The sequence below is a fragment of the Mugil cephalus genome, chromosome 5, assembly GCF_022458985.1.
Source record: "Mugil cephalus isolate CIBA_MC_2020 chromosome 5, CIBA_Mcephalus_1.1, whole genome shotgun sequence".
In the NCBI taxonomy this organism is placed as follows: Eukaryota; Metazoa; Chordata; class Actinopteri; order Mugiliformes; family Mugilidae; genus Mugil; species Mugil cephalus.
Genome location: NC_061774.1, coordinates 19,613,280 through 19,626,279, shown reverse-complemented (window position 1 = coordinate 19,626,279; position 13,000 = coordinate 19,613,280). Strand labels below are relative to the sequence as shown.

The following is a 13,000-nucleotide window of genomic DNA, read 5'->3' as shown; positions in this document are numbered from 1 at the left end:
ACACAAAAGCGCCCAGAAAGTGTTCCAAAAAAAAATATTAAATAAATCACAGCAGATTATATTGTTGATCCCCACCACGCACGCACACACACACACACACACATGCCCCTGTGGAGCAGGCGTTTACCAGAACACCTGCAACGGTGCACATTTAATTCAGTGTTGGAGAACAATAGCCGGTGTCTGGCTTGCAGACAAAGGGGTCGATGCCTAAATATTCATACAACATCGCCCCGTTGTGTTGCCATCTTGACGGGCCGCTTGCTTCTGTGTGCGTGCGCGCGTACGTGTCTGGGAGTGTGTGTTTTTAGCTACTATCTACAGCGAGTGAGTGAGTGAGTGAGAGAGAGAGAGAGGGTGAGAGACTGGAAGGGGCGGGGAGGCGGAGTGGAGGCGGAGGAGGAATGCAAAGCTCCATCCAGTGCTGAGAACTGGAGCATTTGCGCAGATAGCCTGCGCTGCCCACAACAGACATCCAGACATTTCAGCATTGGAAGTTAGTCGCTGTTCGCTCTTTGTCTTGACTGCTCAGCCTCCAGCTTGCAAAGTGTCTGCCAGGAGCAGTGCAACCGACCGCTGCTTACCGGAGAGCATCAGGGATATAACATGGTGATCAAAGTCTACATAGCATCGTCCTCTGGATCCACTTCGGTAAGAGATGAAACAAAGGCACGGTCTGTATGCATGTTGTTGTTTTGTTTGCTTTTTTAGCCTGGTGTATCTGCAGCATTCTTGTAGGCACTGGGAAGGCAGCTGAACTTTTACTGAACTCGCTAGCTGATGTCCATAAGGCTGTCATCCTCCCAGTCTGGAGTGGTCTGACTCATCAACAAGCACGCAGCTCTGTCCCCCCTCTACATCTGAGACACAGCTGAAGTTTCTCAATGATCTTTCCTCTCTTATTTCTTCAACTGTGTGACAGAGAGGGACCCAGAGAGGAAGTGTGAGGTGTGACTGAGTGCAAACTACACTTCTGTCTCAGCTGCGGTTTGTCACAGTGCTTCCTGATGTGTCGGTTTTGGCAGTTGAAATTAGACTGAAAGCAAGAATGCAGAAAAAAGAAAAAATATGTATCAATAAATTAACTTGAACTTCTCTGCCCTGTCACCTAATGCCAGTGCAGGAAGTCTGCGCGTGTGATAAGGCCAGCTCGTGGGATCTGCGCTAGAAAAATAGATCCTTGAATGTTCCCTTCATTGTGCTGCAGGCTGGAGGACCTTCAGCTCCCGAGTTTGCCAGTTTCTTCCAGAGTGGAGAGGAATGACGGTGATGCAATTCCCCAGGGCCCCTTTTTAGAAATACAGCTGCAGCCGGGGAGCACACTTACACGAACTTTAGGGCTTCAGTCTAGCCTCATATTTGACTGCAGTCACTGAAGGCCATAATATTGTATTTCTTGTAACCAAATCAGTTTTGCATATAGCTCTTATCGGTGATGCAAAGTATGAATATCATTCACTTCTCTTGCTGTCACACACTTGCAAATATGGAAGTACTGTAATATAAATCACGTATGAAGGGTAATTTGCCCTCACTGAGCAATTTGTTTTCGCATCTCGCACACACAGGAAACAATCAAGCCTCCTTCCAGTCGGACAGCGCTGAGCAACTTTAATGCCCTTACAGTAAATGTCACTTGAAGCAGCCTCGCAGGATGGGAGCTTCTATTCAGAGTGGTAGGAGTTTAGAGGCGGCCGTGCCATCACAGGGCCGGAGTCTGTCCGGGATAAATGCATCAGCTTTCATTGATCTTTTTTTAGTAAAGTCTGCTTCGTCGAGTGGGCGAGCTCATGCACTCTTGCGCTGCGCAGGCACACTTCCTTACACTCGCGTTATCATCTCTTTTGTGTAGTGTTTTTAGCGTATCGGCAAATCAGCGGCACTATTACCGACTAAATTGTCTTGAACACATCTTGATCCGCTTGATTTATTTGTTTCCAGCTGATTTACAGGATATGATGACTCAGCCCATGTCTGACATGCACCGCAGTATAAAGTGTCTCTCTATGCATTAGCAAGCTGCTGAATGGCAAAGTGCAGGCGGAACCCAGTTATCATTGCGCTTGCCATTTGATTGCATCAGTGTCTGCAAAACAGTGTGATTGCATTCCCCCCATCCAGCAGTGTCTGCTGCTACATTTATCACTCCTGTCCTGTTCAGCATGTGGATGGAGGAACAGCCAGAAACAAGCAGACAGGCACAAGTGTTTCCAAAACAACTCGTAGCTTTTGTTCTGAGACGGAAGACGATTGAAGGCCAGAGAGACAGACTTAGTGTAAAGTTAGCCAGAAGGGTGTATCCGATTCAACAAGCTACGTGCAGACGGGAGTTTTCGAGCGCTTTTACAGCTTTTGGTGCTCATCAATTTGGTGCAGCATTCGAGCAGTGTAACAGCAGAGAACAGTCAGATGGAGTTCCATGCGTTTCAGTGGTTTAACTTCTAATGCAACCGCAGCACATTGTCAAGGCGAGTTATGTCAACACGGCTATTCTTCAGCAATCGCCATTTGCATGTATAGCGAATGCACTAGGCTGGACGTGTGCATGCCAGCTGGCCTTTGCTTTCAAATGTAATAGTCCTGGAGTAATTGTTGCCTTTGTGAAGCTTCAATGGTGCAGTTTGTATAAGAAAATGAATATCATAAATACATGATGAGATATGTATTAAAACATATATATATACACTACTAGTTAAAATACAGTATACAGTATGGAGGAAAGGTATCCCCGCCTGACTTCTGACTTCATTATAATCCACCCAGTAATTAGAAGCAGTGTTTGACTCACCTGAAGAAATGTATTTTGTGTGAGTAATCTAGAGGGACTTCCAGTGCAATGGCTCATGACTTTTTAATAGGTCACAGAACGTAGCTGCATCCTCAGATTGATCTTAGTAATAGTCTTAGTATTCTGAAAGTTTTCGGTGTAAAACCTGCTTGCTGGGTTTTCACAGACTGTGTCTATGAAGGGTTATTACTATTTCATCTGGTCCTGAGGATACACTGGATCCTTATTTGACTAACAAACTAGCATGTTTTACTAAATTCACACATGTAAATGTGTACAGACACACCTGCGGCATTGTACAGTATCTGCTCTTGTCCAACTCATAACCGTGGAACGAGCCAAAAGCATGAGCCAGCACTACGGCATATTTCCTCCCTCATTTCCATTTATGCACAGGAGTCATTATTGTACAACTTCCTCATTGCCACAGTAAATGATCTGAGATCCCATAATAACCTGGAACATAGTGCACAATGAACTGCATCTGTGTATGTCCCTGTTTTATACTTTCACAATGTGTTGCTTGACTTTGCGCCACTGTGGGTTTGACAGTAACGTCTAGAGGTCAAGGTCTATTTGGACAGTTGATGCAGTGACTCAGTAAGTTTGTATGAGAGGTAATGCTTTTGACCTTTTTGCTGTTGTTTCATCTTTAAGCAGCAGCGAGGGAATCAAGCCAAAGTGGCCTTATTAGACTCTTTTGTAACAATGTTGTAATGCTGACTGAGCTCAGGACTGGGTGGTGGCTACTGCTGCCAGTGAAATGCCAGTAAGCGACTGTTTTCAGCAGAAATCAGACTGGATCTTATCAAGACAAAACCTTCTCTTTACAAAACACACAGGGCTGGGCTTGATTCACGTTTCCTTTTGGTCCAGACTCGCTGATTTTCCTGCATTTGTGTTTAGCTTCAGAGTAATGAGAAAAGTAATTTAGTCTCATCTACAGACACATTGAGTTTCAGTGTTTCTTTTTTGCCATCTCATTCAACTGAACCAGAATTGAGGTCGGCAAATTTGATTAAATCAGCCCTGGAATGCATTGATCTGAGCCTGTGTTGCTGATATAGTCCATCCAATTTACACCTGCCATTGTGCATTGATGTCAGAGAGTTGAGGTTTTTCTGAGATTGATCCGATCTGGATCTGATCTCATCGGCCCGTCACGGCTCACACATGATGTAAAGAAACTGCGTAATGGAAGCCGGAGTGCATGTGGCGCAGATTCCTTCTCCTACAGCCGTGGTTGACTCAAGTTCCATTTAGTCAAAAATAATGATTCGTGCAACAATATATGCCCAGCCGCAATATGAGAGGCCTCCGATTTGACCCATTATTGCCTCTTACGTGCAGCAGTAAACACACTGGAACTAACCCTGGGTTGTGGTTATTGAATGAATCGAAAACTTTGTATTTACAGATCAATACTCGTGTTGTTGCACAAAGAACCAAGTGTTGTTCCAGGGTTATTCTACATAAGTAGGGCATAAAGTCAGTGCTCATAAAAATGGTGTCAGCGCATATAAAAAAGCTGATCTGTGTCAAAGTGTCTGCAAGGAGTTATATGTTTGTGCCAGGCTCTTATATTTAAAGCAAGAGGATACAAATTAAACTTAAACACAAAACTAAAGAATTGCTAACTGCTGTCTCACTAAACATATGAAGTTTAGCTGGACAGTAGTCAGTAATCCTAACAATTCCGTGAGGGCAAAATGTGTCACGCTTTGAGCTAAATGCTATGGTGTGCTAACATGCTAACAGTTACATTGCTAGGGTGCAGACATTCAGCTGGCCTAATGTTTACCGGGTTCACCATCTGATTTTATCATTTTACCATGCTAGCATTTGCTAATTAGCACAAAACACAAGGATTGGTTCACACCAAGGCCGGTGGCACAAGTGACCACAGTAAGCGACGTTTCACCCGTTTAAAGACTTATGCTAACTCTTATTTTCTATCATACAAAGGAGATATGCTACAATGTTTACCATAGACTTTGCAGTCTACAGTTTTTTTTCTCCAGAGACAAACATTGTGAGGCGATGTCACAGTTGGCCTTGATGTCATGTTCATCAGGAAATAAAAAAGCCGGGTCTTTATTATTCATCCTGTGGAGGAAATGAGTTTGTTTATCAAATGTCATGCTAATCCATTCAGTAGCAACTAAGACGTTACAAGTCATCACGGTTCATCCCCTGAGAACTATGAATATCTGTACAAAAACTTCAATGCAACTGAACGATGTTGAGAATAAGTGAATCATTTAAGTGGAGGTTGCACCTCGGTGTGGCAACGTAACAAATGTAAGGTGATGATCAAAATCATCAGGGGTTTTCTCCTGTGGACTTGGGACAGTCAGTCTCATAGTTAAACTAACAAAAGCAACAACGCACTGATATGCAAGCAGCATTTAATGGTGATGCCATCGTTTGCTTCAAAGTGTTATGACACCGTGAAACAGTTTGGTTTATGTGAAGCCTAAAGAAACAGTACAAGGTTAAGTTTGTGTTTTGGTCATTTCAATGTCAGTTTATGTGGTATTTGCATGTGTGCACATGGTATTTTGATGTGAGCGGGATACAAGTATGAATAATGGAAATCAAACTCGAGACATGCAAATCCTTCCTGCAGGCTGGCTGTGTGGCCGATCCTGGCCTCTCCGTCTCTCTAGCAGAAGACTGAGGGCTAATGTTGTGGCATTCCACACAGACAGATAAGGAGTGAATTATACCAGGCAAGAGGAGAGTCCTTGTTTATTACCACACCCAAAGCCATTGACAGTCTGTTTTCTTCCATATTAGAATCACAGGGGCTCAATTCAAGACTCGAAGCTGGGAATGCTGGGAGCTCTCACTGTGCAATTAGAGTGAGGGGCAGATGGCATGAGGCCAGTTTGCCCTACAAATTAATTTTGCTTGGCGGCAGTAGAATGCAGGCTTGTTTGACCGGGGACCAGTAAAAAAAAAAAAAAAAGACAAAACAAAAATCAAGCATTTGAGGACTTGGTTGATCTATCGTGCACACATATAAGCCTCGGTAGGGATGGTAAGAGTGAAGTGGAGGCCGTGCAGATTCTTCCATCAGAGAGAGGATTGTCTTTGTGTGTGTTAAGAGAAACAGAGTGTGTTAAAGTGAGTTTGAGCTCATAGCGTTCCGCTCGGTTGCTTCGTCCCGCGCCGGTTTCTAGAGCAGGTGGGGAGGGAGCTGGAATCAGGACTTTGCCCTTTGGAGTGCAACTGCCTTTAAGTGATTCAAATTGTTCTATGTCTAATCTCTAATCTCCCAGCGCTGTCAGATGCCTCATTTCCATGCCGTCAGTGGTGTTTCTACTGTTTAATAATCCACCTGTCTCATCTGTACAACGTAAATCTGGGAGGAGCCCTCACATCGGGGTGTCAGGACTGACAGGAAGATGATAAATTGACCTTTATTATGTTTACGGTTTACTTTGGTGTGTGTGTGTGTGTGCAGCTGAGAGTGGATGTGTGTGTCTCCTTGCAGCAGGCCTTATTTGGCTCGTGTTTGACCAGTTACCTCCTCTCGAAGTCCCAGAGGAGCTCTTGTTTCCGTCTAGCCTTGTAGGGCCATCCTCCCTCGTACGCACACCCACTGGAAGCTCATTGGGCCGCCGTTTCACACACTGACTCACTCACTCTTATACACACACACACACATCCAGAGAGATACTGATGTAGAAGACATATAGAGTTAAACGCTGCAATTTATTAGCTTGTTCGTTGCCTTTCTGTGTGACTGTGTTTAGGGTTTTTAGTGACACAACAAAAGCTTGCATTTGATATTACACCTGAAAGAGGTGGGATCCCAAGGGATGTCACAGTGTCATCCTTGACACACTTTAATTTCCTTTTAGGTCTTTGTTGTTTTTCTTTTTTTGTTCCCTCCTACATGAAAAGCTAGCTGTTTTGCGTCGAGCAGGAGAGATGGCTTTTAAAGTGTCATAACATGACAAGTGTTAATGTTTGTGTTTTGTCGGTGCAAGGATATATCCTGCTGTGGGGCAGAAACACCTGTCTAAAACAATAAATCATTTTGACGTGTTTCCATTTTAAAGGGTACATTTCCGCTATAATGTAAAGAAAGATGTCCAGTCCTGGGAGATCACCCTCTCCAGCGTTCATGTCTCACTATGTTCACTTGTCAGCAAGTAACAGAGCAGCCACAGATCTGTGTCGTGCCAATTCTCACACCAGAGTAGAAGCGCCCTTATTTCTGAAGCAGACTGACGGCAGCATGGTGAACTGAGGCCCTTATGTTTCCTCAACCGGGCGACGTTAACCCACCGCTAACCGACAGCTTCCCCTCTCTGTGATCTTTTTTCTCGACTCCCTCGCACGCAGATTAAAAAGCAGCAGCAGGATGTGATGGGCTTCCTGGCGGCCAACAAGATCGAATTCGAGGAGTGCGACATCGCGGCCAACGAGGCCAACAGGAAGTGGATGAGAGAAAATATTCCGGAGGAGTCCAGGCCTGCCACGGGGAACCCTCTCCCCCCACAGATATTCAATGACAGCAAATATTGCGGGGTGAGTCACACGTGTACACTGGATGTTTGGCATGTGATTGGTAGCTCTTATTGTCAGGTAGCCACTGTTGACAACGTGTCATGCATAGTGACATTTTAAAAAAATAAATATATTTAAAAATATTTATTTCTTTTATAGTAACAATTCATGTTGTGAACCTTTGTAATGACCAAAGGTGCTTGTAGTTAGCCTTGTATCACCACTTCACTGCTCTGGTTCACTGTAGCTACTCGAAATGCTTTCAGTAGCAGCAGTCCGCCGATATCAATGAAAACTAATGCACTGTACACTGAGGTTAGGGACTGGCTGGGTAGTTGAAAGGAAGAGAATATTGAACTTTCATTCATAAAGTGACCAGAAATACAACTCTATATCATTTGTAATGCTAATGTTTGACCTGTTTCTGCAGGGCGTGTAGTTTGGTAGCTGATACAATGACGGTCAAAATGCGTAAAAGTTTGTTTCATTGCAGCGGATAAATGTGCTTTCTTAACATAAATATATAAATGTAATGATAGTGTGTGAAAATAAAATGACATTATAACATTATGCAGATGTCCTCAGTTACGTTACATTAGAGAGTGGTTTGGAGTTGATATTTAAGAGCTGTCAGTGAAGTTTGAAGATCGAGCTAAAAGCTAGATAGCGTAGCATAGCCTAGCTTAACGCAAAGGAAGGCACAGCTCTCTCCCAAAAGTATACTTTTTAGGTTTTCTATTGATATTGATCCTATTGATCGAACTCTCAGCAGAAAGAGAATTAGCACATTTATCAAAACTCCACACCTTCTTTCTTGCACCATTTCCTTTACTGAGAAAATTCATAGAATCTGACTACACAACGAGAAAACAAAATGAGAACAAAGATAACAATAATCAGAACATCCACTACTCAAAAACATCGTGCGGGTGGGGAGTCACACTGGTAGAATTAAGGAATCTGCAGCTTCAGGCCTGCTTAGACTCTCCTCTGCCAAACCCTATACGAACCGTATGCCCTCGTGTTAGCAGATGCTAGTTTACTCCCTCTGTAAACACATTGGGGCTTTAGCCTGAGTGCACGGTGGCATCATTCTGCCCTGCTAATGGATGGCTGGAAGTGAAGTTGCACATGCGGGATGGGCTGTATTGAATGTCGCAGACAAAGAGGACAGCATTTCCCAGGACACTTGCAGCTGTAGGGCGCTTCTGAAAAATCTGTTTGTGTGTGTGTGTGGGAGAAAAAGCAGGGAATACAAAAGAATGAGAAGGAGTGAGGGATCAAGAATGTGAGAGGCCGTGCGCAACTCAACGGTAATGTTTTAGGCTGTTTACTCGGAAGACAATGGCGTCCTATCAGATTGACGACCGTGGCCTGTCCTTGGACAAATAACGTGAACTCAACGGTTCGTCACGACTTCTCAGTTGGTCGCCCCGGGGCACAGACCCAGGATCTGTTTCGCATTATCATTCCTCAGGATGGAGTTAAGTTTTAGTGAGCTCATCCTCCTGTGCATCCTCCGCATTAAGCATCTCTGTCTCTGGGTGTCTTGTTCTTTCACAGAATTATGAGGCATTCTTTGATGCCAGGGAGGACAATGCTGTGTATGCATTTCTGGGCCTGACTGCTCCGCCAGGCTCTAAGGTAACACATGTTGATGTCTGTCCTTTCTTTGAACTGCATTCCTACAGCTTAATCATATTTACTGTAAAAATAGTCTTATGCGCCAAAATATATATATGTGTCCTCGCGGCAAGATTTCCATACACATATTACATAATACATCTGTTCCTGATATCCTCACACCCCAGCAGGCCCCATCTCCTTTACAGCTCACTCCTGCGCACTGGCACCTCCTCTCTGCCACTACAGGAACTGCAGGGAGGTGTGCCAGTAACCATAGAAACTGAGGGGTTTTCCTTGGAGCTGTGGCAGGGGATTCATAAACCAATATCCTCCATTTTAATTTAACACACTGTCCCTCTTCCTCTCCTTTCTCCCCCTTTGTCCATCTCTCTCTGCCACTCTGCAGGAGGCTGAGGCTCTAGCAAAGAAAGCACAGCAGTAGCAGCATGACACTTGTTTCTACCTGAGACCTCAGGCCCTCCCTAGACCCAGACCTGGACGCAGCCTGACCTGGATTAGACCCAGGAAGAAAAAAATAAGTAAAAATAAAAGAAGCAGCACATCACTCAGCTTTTAAATATGTGGACCGTTTCAATTTACTTTTTTCCAGTATGTTTATTTGTTTTTATTAATCCGTGTTCAGCTGTGCCTTGCCAGCAGTAGTGAAAGGAGGTGCCAGAGCAGAGGATTATGGGTATATCTAAAAACAGCTCCGCTTCCTCCCGTTAACCTCAGCCTGCTAAGCCTATTGGCCTAATGACATGTCAATCTACCATTAGGGATGAACGTGTAGCTTCCCCTTTTGAGAACACGTCACCAGACGCAATATTGTGTAACACAGATTCATCATCAGACCAACAGAACGGCATCCGTGTTAACGTTAGACCATAAAACGTGATCGTCATTTATTTAACTTGACAGGTTTAAACAACAGAAGTCTTAAATGCTGGAAACACTGTGTTATGTCATCGCCAATACTGCAGCACCTTCTGTAAAACGCATCTATTACAATCTTATTCTCTGTGTTTTATTTACTTATATTGTCTTAATGCTGTTTTAATAGCAAATGTTTTCTACAAGATGATGTATGTTTAAAAGAAAAAAGATAATTCATGCCAAAATGCAAAAGTTTGAAAACACAGAGGGATGTGAAATGGAATTTGTATTTGCTCTTTTTTTTTCTTGTTTTTAAGGGAAGTTAGATAGCTGTTGCTTTTTGCTATAAGAATCCTGTTTGACGTTGTGCTGGTATTCCCTGTCTTGCGTAAGATGGTACCATTGTCTTCTCAGAAATAAATCAGAAATGAGATGGAAAAAAAAAAAAAAGATGACTCTCGATGCAGTCAGACAAATCTGAAATAAATACAATCCTCGTAACATACTGTTATTTTCTATGTACAATAAATAACTTTAATTTGACAGAATGTGATTGTTCTTTGAGTGAATGTGATTAGCGGTTCCTTCAGGATCTAATCAGTCGACGTTTAGAGCTCTTTATCCTGTTTATCGTGTTAGTTTAGAATAAATAAAATATTTTCATTAAGTGAAAACACATTTTGAGAATATCCATCAGAAAGAATAAACTCTCACTTTAGCTCTGGCTTTCAAATTGTCTTGATAATTGTTTAAGTGTGTTGAACCCGAATATCATCCCCCTGTGGCAAACTAAATGGATTGAACATAGCTTAGAAACGTTCAAATAACTGGAGACACCCACAATAAAAATGCAGTGAGGCATATATCTGGGGAAGGATATAAAATAATGTTGAACACTTTGAGTGTTCCCGTGAGCACAGAGGCCTTGATGAATGCCTCGATGAGAACCCTAAACCTGGAAATCTCTGAGTCTCGGAGCATATAAATCAAGTCTAACAGAGGTTCGGAAGTCTCCTACAGAGATGTTGAAATGTTTCTAAAGGAAAGCCATGTCTGCAGCACCTCATCAGTCCAAGCCTTTACGGTAGAGCAGTCGGAGTAAAACATATAACCCGCTTTGAGTTTTTATTTAAAGAATGAGGAAGAATACTCTGTCTGATGGGTCAATACTTGTTCAAGAACTAGATCAGGTACTGATATTTCCAAAACCTGGAAGATTTCAAATTTAAGAAGTCTCAATACTGCTACTTAGCTTGTAAGCACAGAATTATGATGTTTACCAAATTTGCCCAAACTCCTAAAAACATTCTCTTTGTCATAATACATAGCTGAGAGTAAAATGTGGAATAAATGATGCCAGATTTATAAGTTTAGAAGCAAATTTGTAAAACTATGGACCCCTTCGCAGCTTTTGAGGGGCGGGGCTAAACTGGATGCCAAACATCTCAAACACTATAGCCTGTAAACAACGGTTATCATATTTCAATGGACTGTTTTGGCGCATATTTTAGAAAAAATACTAATACACGGGTAAATAGTGGGTACTATTTAAAAGTTGACTCTGACTGATGAGAATATATTCACCTACCCCTACACTCTCATTCACGATTTGACCAAAGGAGGACACAGAGGGGACAGAGTCTGGTCTGTCTTTATCAAGTGAAGCCTCTCCAACAAAGATATAACAAGAGTAACACAACTAAGTGGAACCACTGTGGAGAGTTACGTAGTAAGTGCAACTTGTGCTTGGGCACCCCTGAAACACGTAACTAGCGTTATGTTAGCTCTCAGTTAGCATTACAATTAACGTGTAACAAGAATCCCCTTACTAAGTATTAACTTAATGTCATTTTTCAAATCGTTCATCCAGAAAGTGAAAGTGGAAACACTGTGGAAGGTGTGACACTGTGAAGTAACTAAATGCCACTTCTGCTTGGACACTCCTGAAACACGTAACTATCGTTGCGTTACCTAGCAGTTAGCATTAGCATCGACATGTAACAAGAATTCCCCAAATAAGCATTATCTTAACGTAATTGCAGTCATGGTTTATTCTAATCGATAACGTCATCCATGCTGAAACTGATGATGCATTATATATTAATCTTATCTGATAAGAAGTGTGCACATTGTTAATTGTCTCACTCCAATCCTTTCTTTTAATCGCCAAAGCCAAACCAAAGTTGTCTATGACTGGCAGTGGCTAGCAAATGATAAAACTTAGTACTAACAAGTTATTGTTTTTGATCTTTTGGTTTTGGCACCAAAGAATACAGCAAGATGATATTTTCATGGTTGAAAGTGACAGAGTTCATCTCAAGCCTCCCTCTGTTTTGCCTCCAGTTAACAGTGTGACGTCACAGTGACGCCATGAAGGGGTCTATAAAGTGAGAAAAGAATGAAGGGGTCTGAATACTTTCAGAAGGGACTTTGTATTAAAACCTATGATGCTGAGGCCATGTACATACATAGAAAGAGACAGGCATGTCATAGAGTGAGTGACTCTCCCCTATGCAGAATGATTTTAAAGTATGATTTTAAGGCATTTGTACATTTTTACTTACTTTATTATTTAGGAATATTTCTACTCAGCTATAATTAAAGGACCGTTGTGTAGAATGTAGTGACATCTAGTGGTGGGGTTTCAGACTGAAATTTTCCAGGTGTGTAGGAGAACATATTGTACAGAACCAGTAGTTACTTACTGTAGTTCCACTAAGTTCAAGACACCATTTTAGTATCAAAACAACAATATCTTGTTAATATCTCTTATCTGGCCTACAGCAGAAACATGGCGTACCCCACAGGACTCCAAGGACCTGTTCTAGGCAAGCAAAAATGATTTGCAGTTACAGGCGCTTGTTCTTAAAGTGTATTTTATTTATTTATTTATTTTTTACATTAAAAAGCATCAAATAAAAACACACAATAAGCTTGAGAATAGTTTAAAAATAAAACTGTGGTACAATGAGCACCACTCACTGCAACTATAGCTCCCTTTGAGGTCATTTGCATTTTAAACCACATTTTACATTTGGTGGATGTGCCTGCAACTACTGTACTGCCTCATCCAATGGAACTGCAATGTATTGAGCCTGAACGCCTCATCTTTGACCAGCATGTGTGAGCAGCAGTTCACAAAGTGGTGAAAACAAACAAAAACATGGCCGCATCCGACTTTGCTTTGTC

The 13,000-nt window shown here is 42.4% G+C and overlaps 1 protein-coding gene across 1 annotated transcript; it reads left to right on the top strand.

The window, feature by feature from the left end:
* Positions 1-413: 413 nt before the first annotated feature.
* Positions 414-10,354, top strand: sh3bgrl (SH3 domain binding glutamate-rich protein like). The gene is made up of 4 exons (XM_047586059.1): positions 414-651; positions 7,145-7,330; positions 8,873-8,953; positions 9,342-10,354. Exons 1-4 carry the CDS (start codon positions 607-609, stop codon positions 9,375-9,377), a joined length of 348 nt encoding a protein of 115 aa, XP_047442015.1. The 5' UTR covers positions 414-606; the 3' UTR covers positions 9,378-10,354.
* Positions 10,355-13,000: the final 2,646 nt, after the last annotated feature.

Bases quoted from the DNA above. Each gene is read 5' to 3' on its own strand.
- sh3bgrl (XM_047586059.1), top strand. From the start codon at position 607: ATGGTGATCAAAGTCTACATAGCATCGTCCTCTGGATCCACTTCG. The intron at 7,331-8,872 runs GTGAGTCACACG...GTTCTTTCACAG, and splicing joins ATGACAGCAAATATTGCGGG to AATTATGAGGCATTCTTTGA. The intron at 8,954-9,341 runs GTAACACATGTT...GCCACTCTGCAG, and splicing joins CTGCTCCGCCAGGCTCTAAG to GAGGCTGAGGCTCTAGCAAA.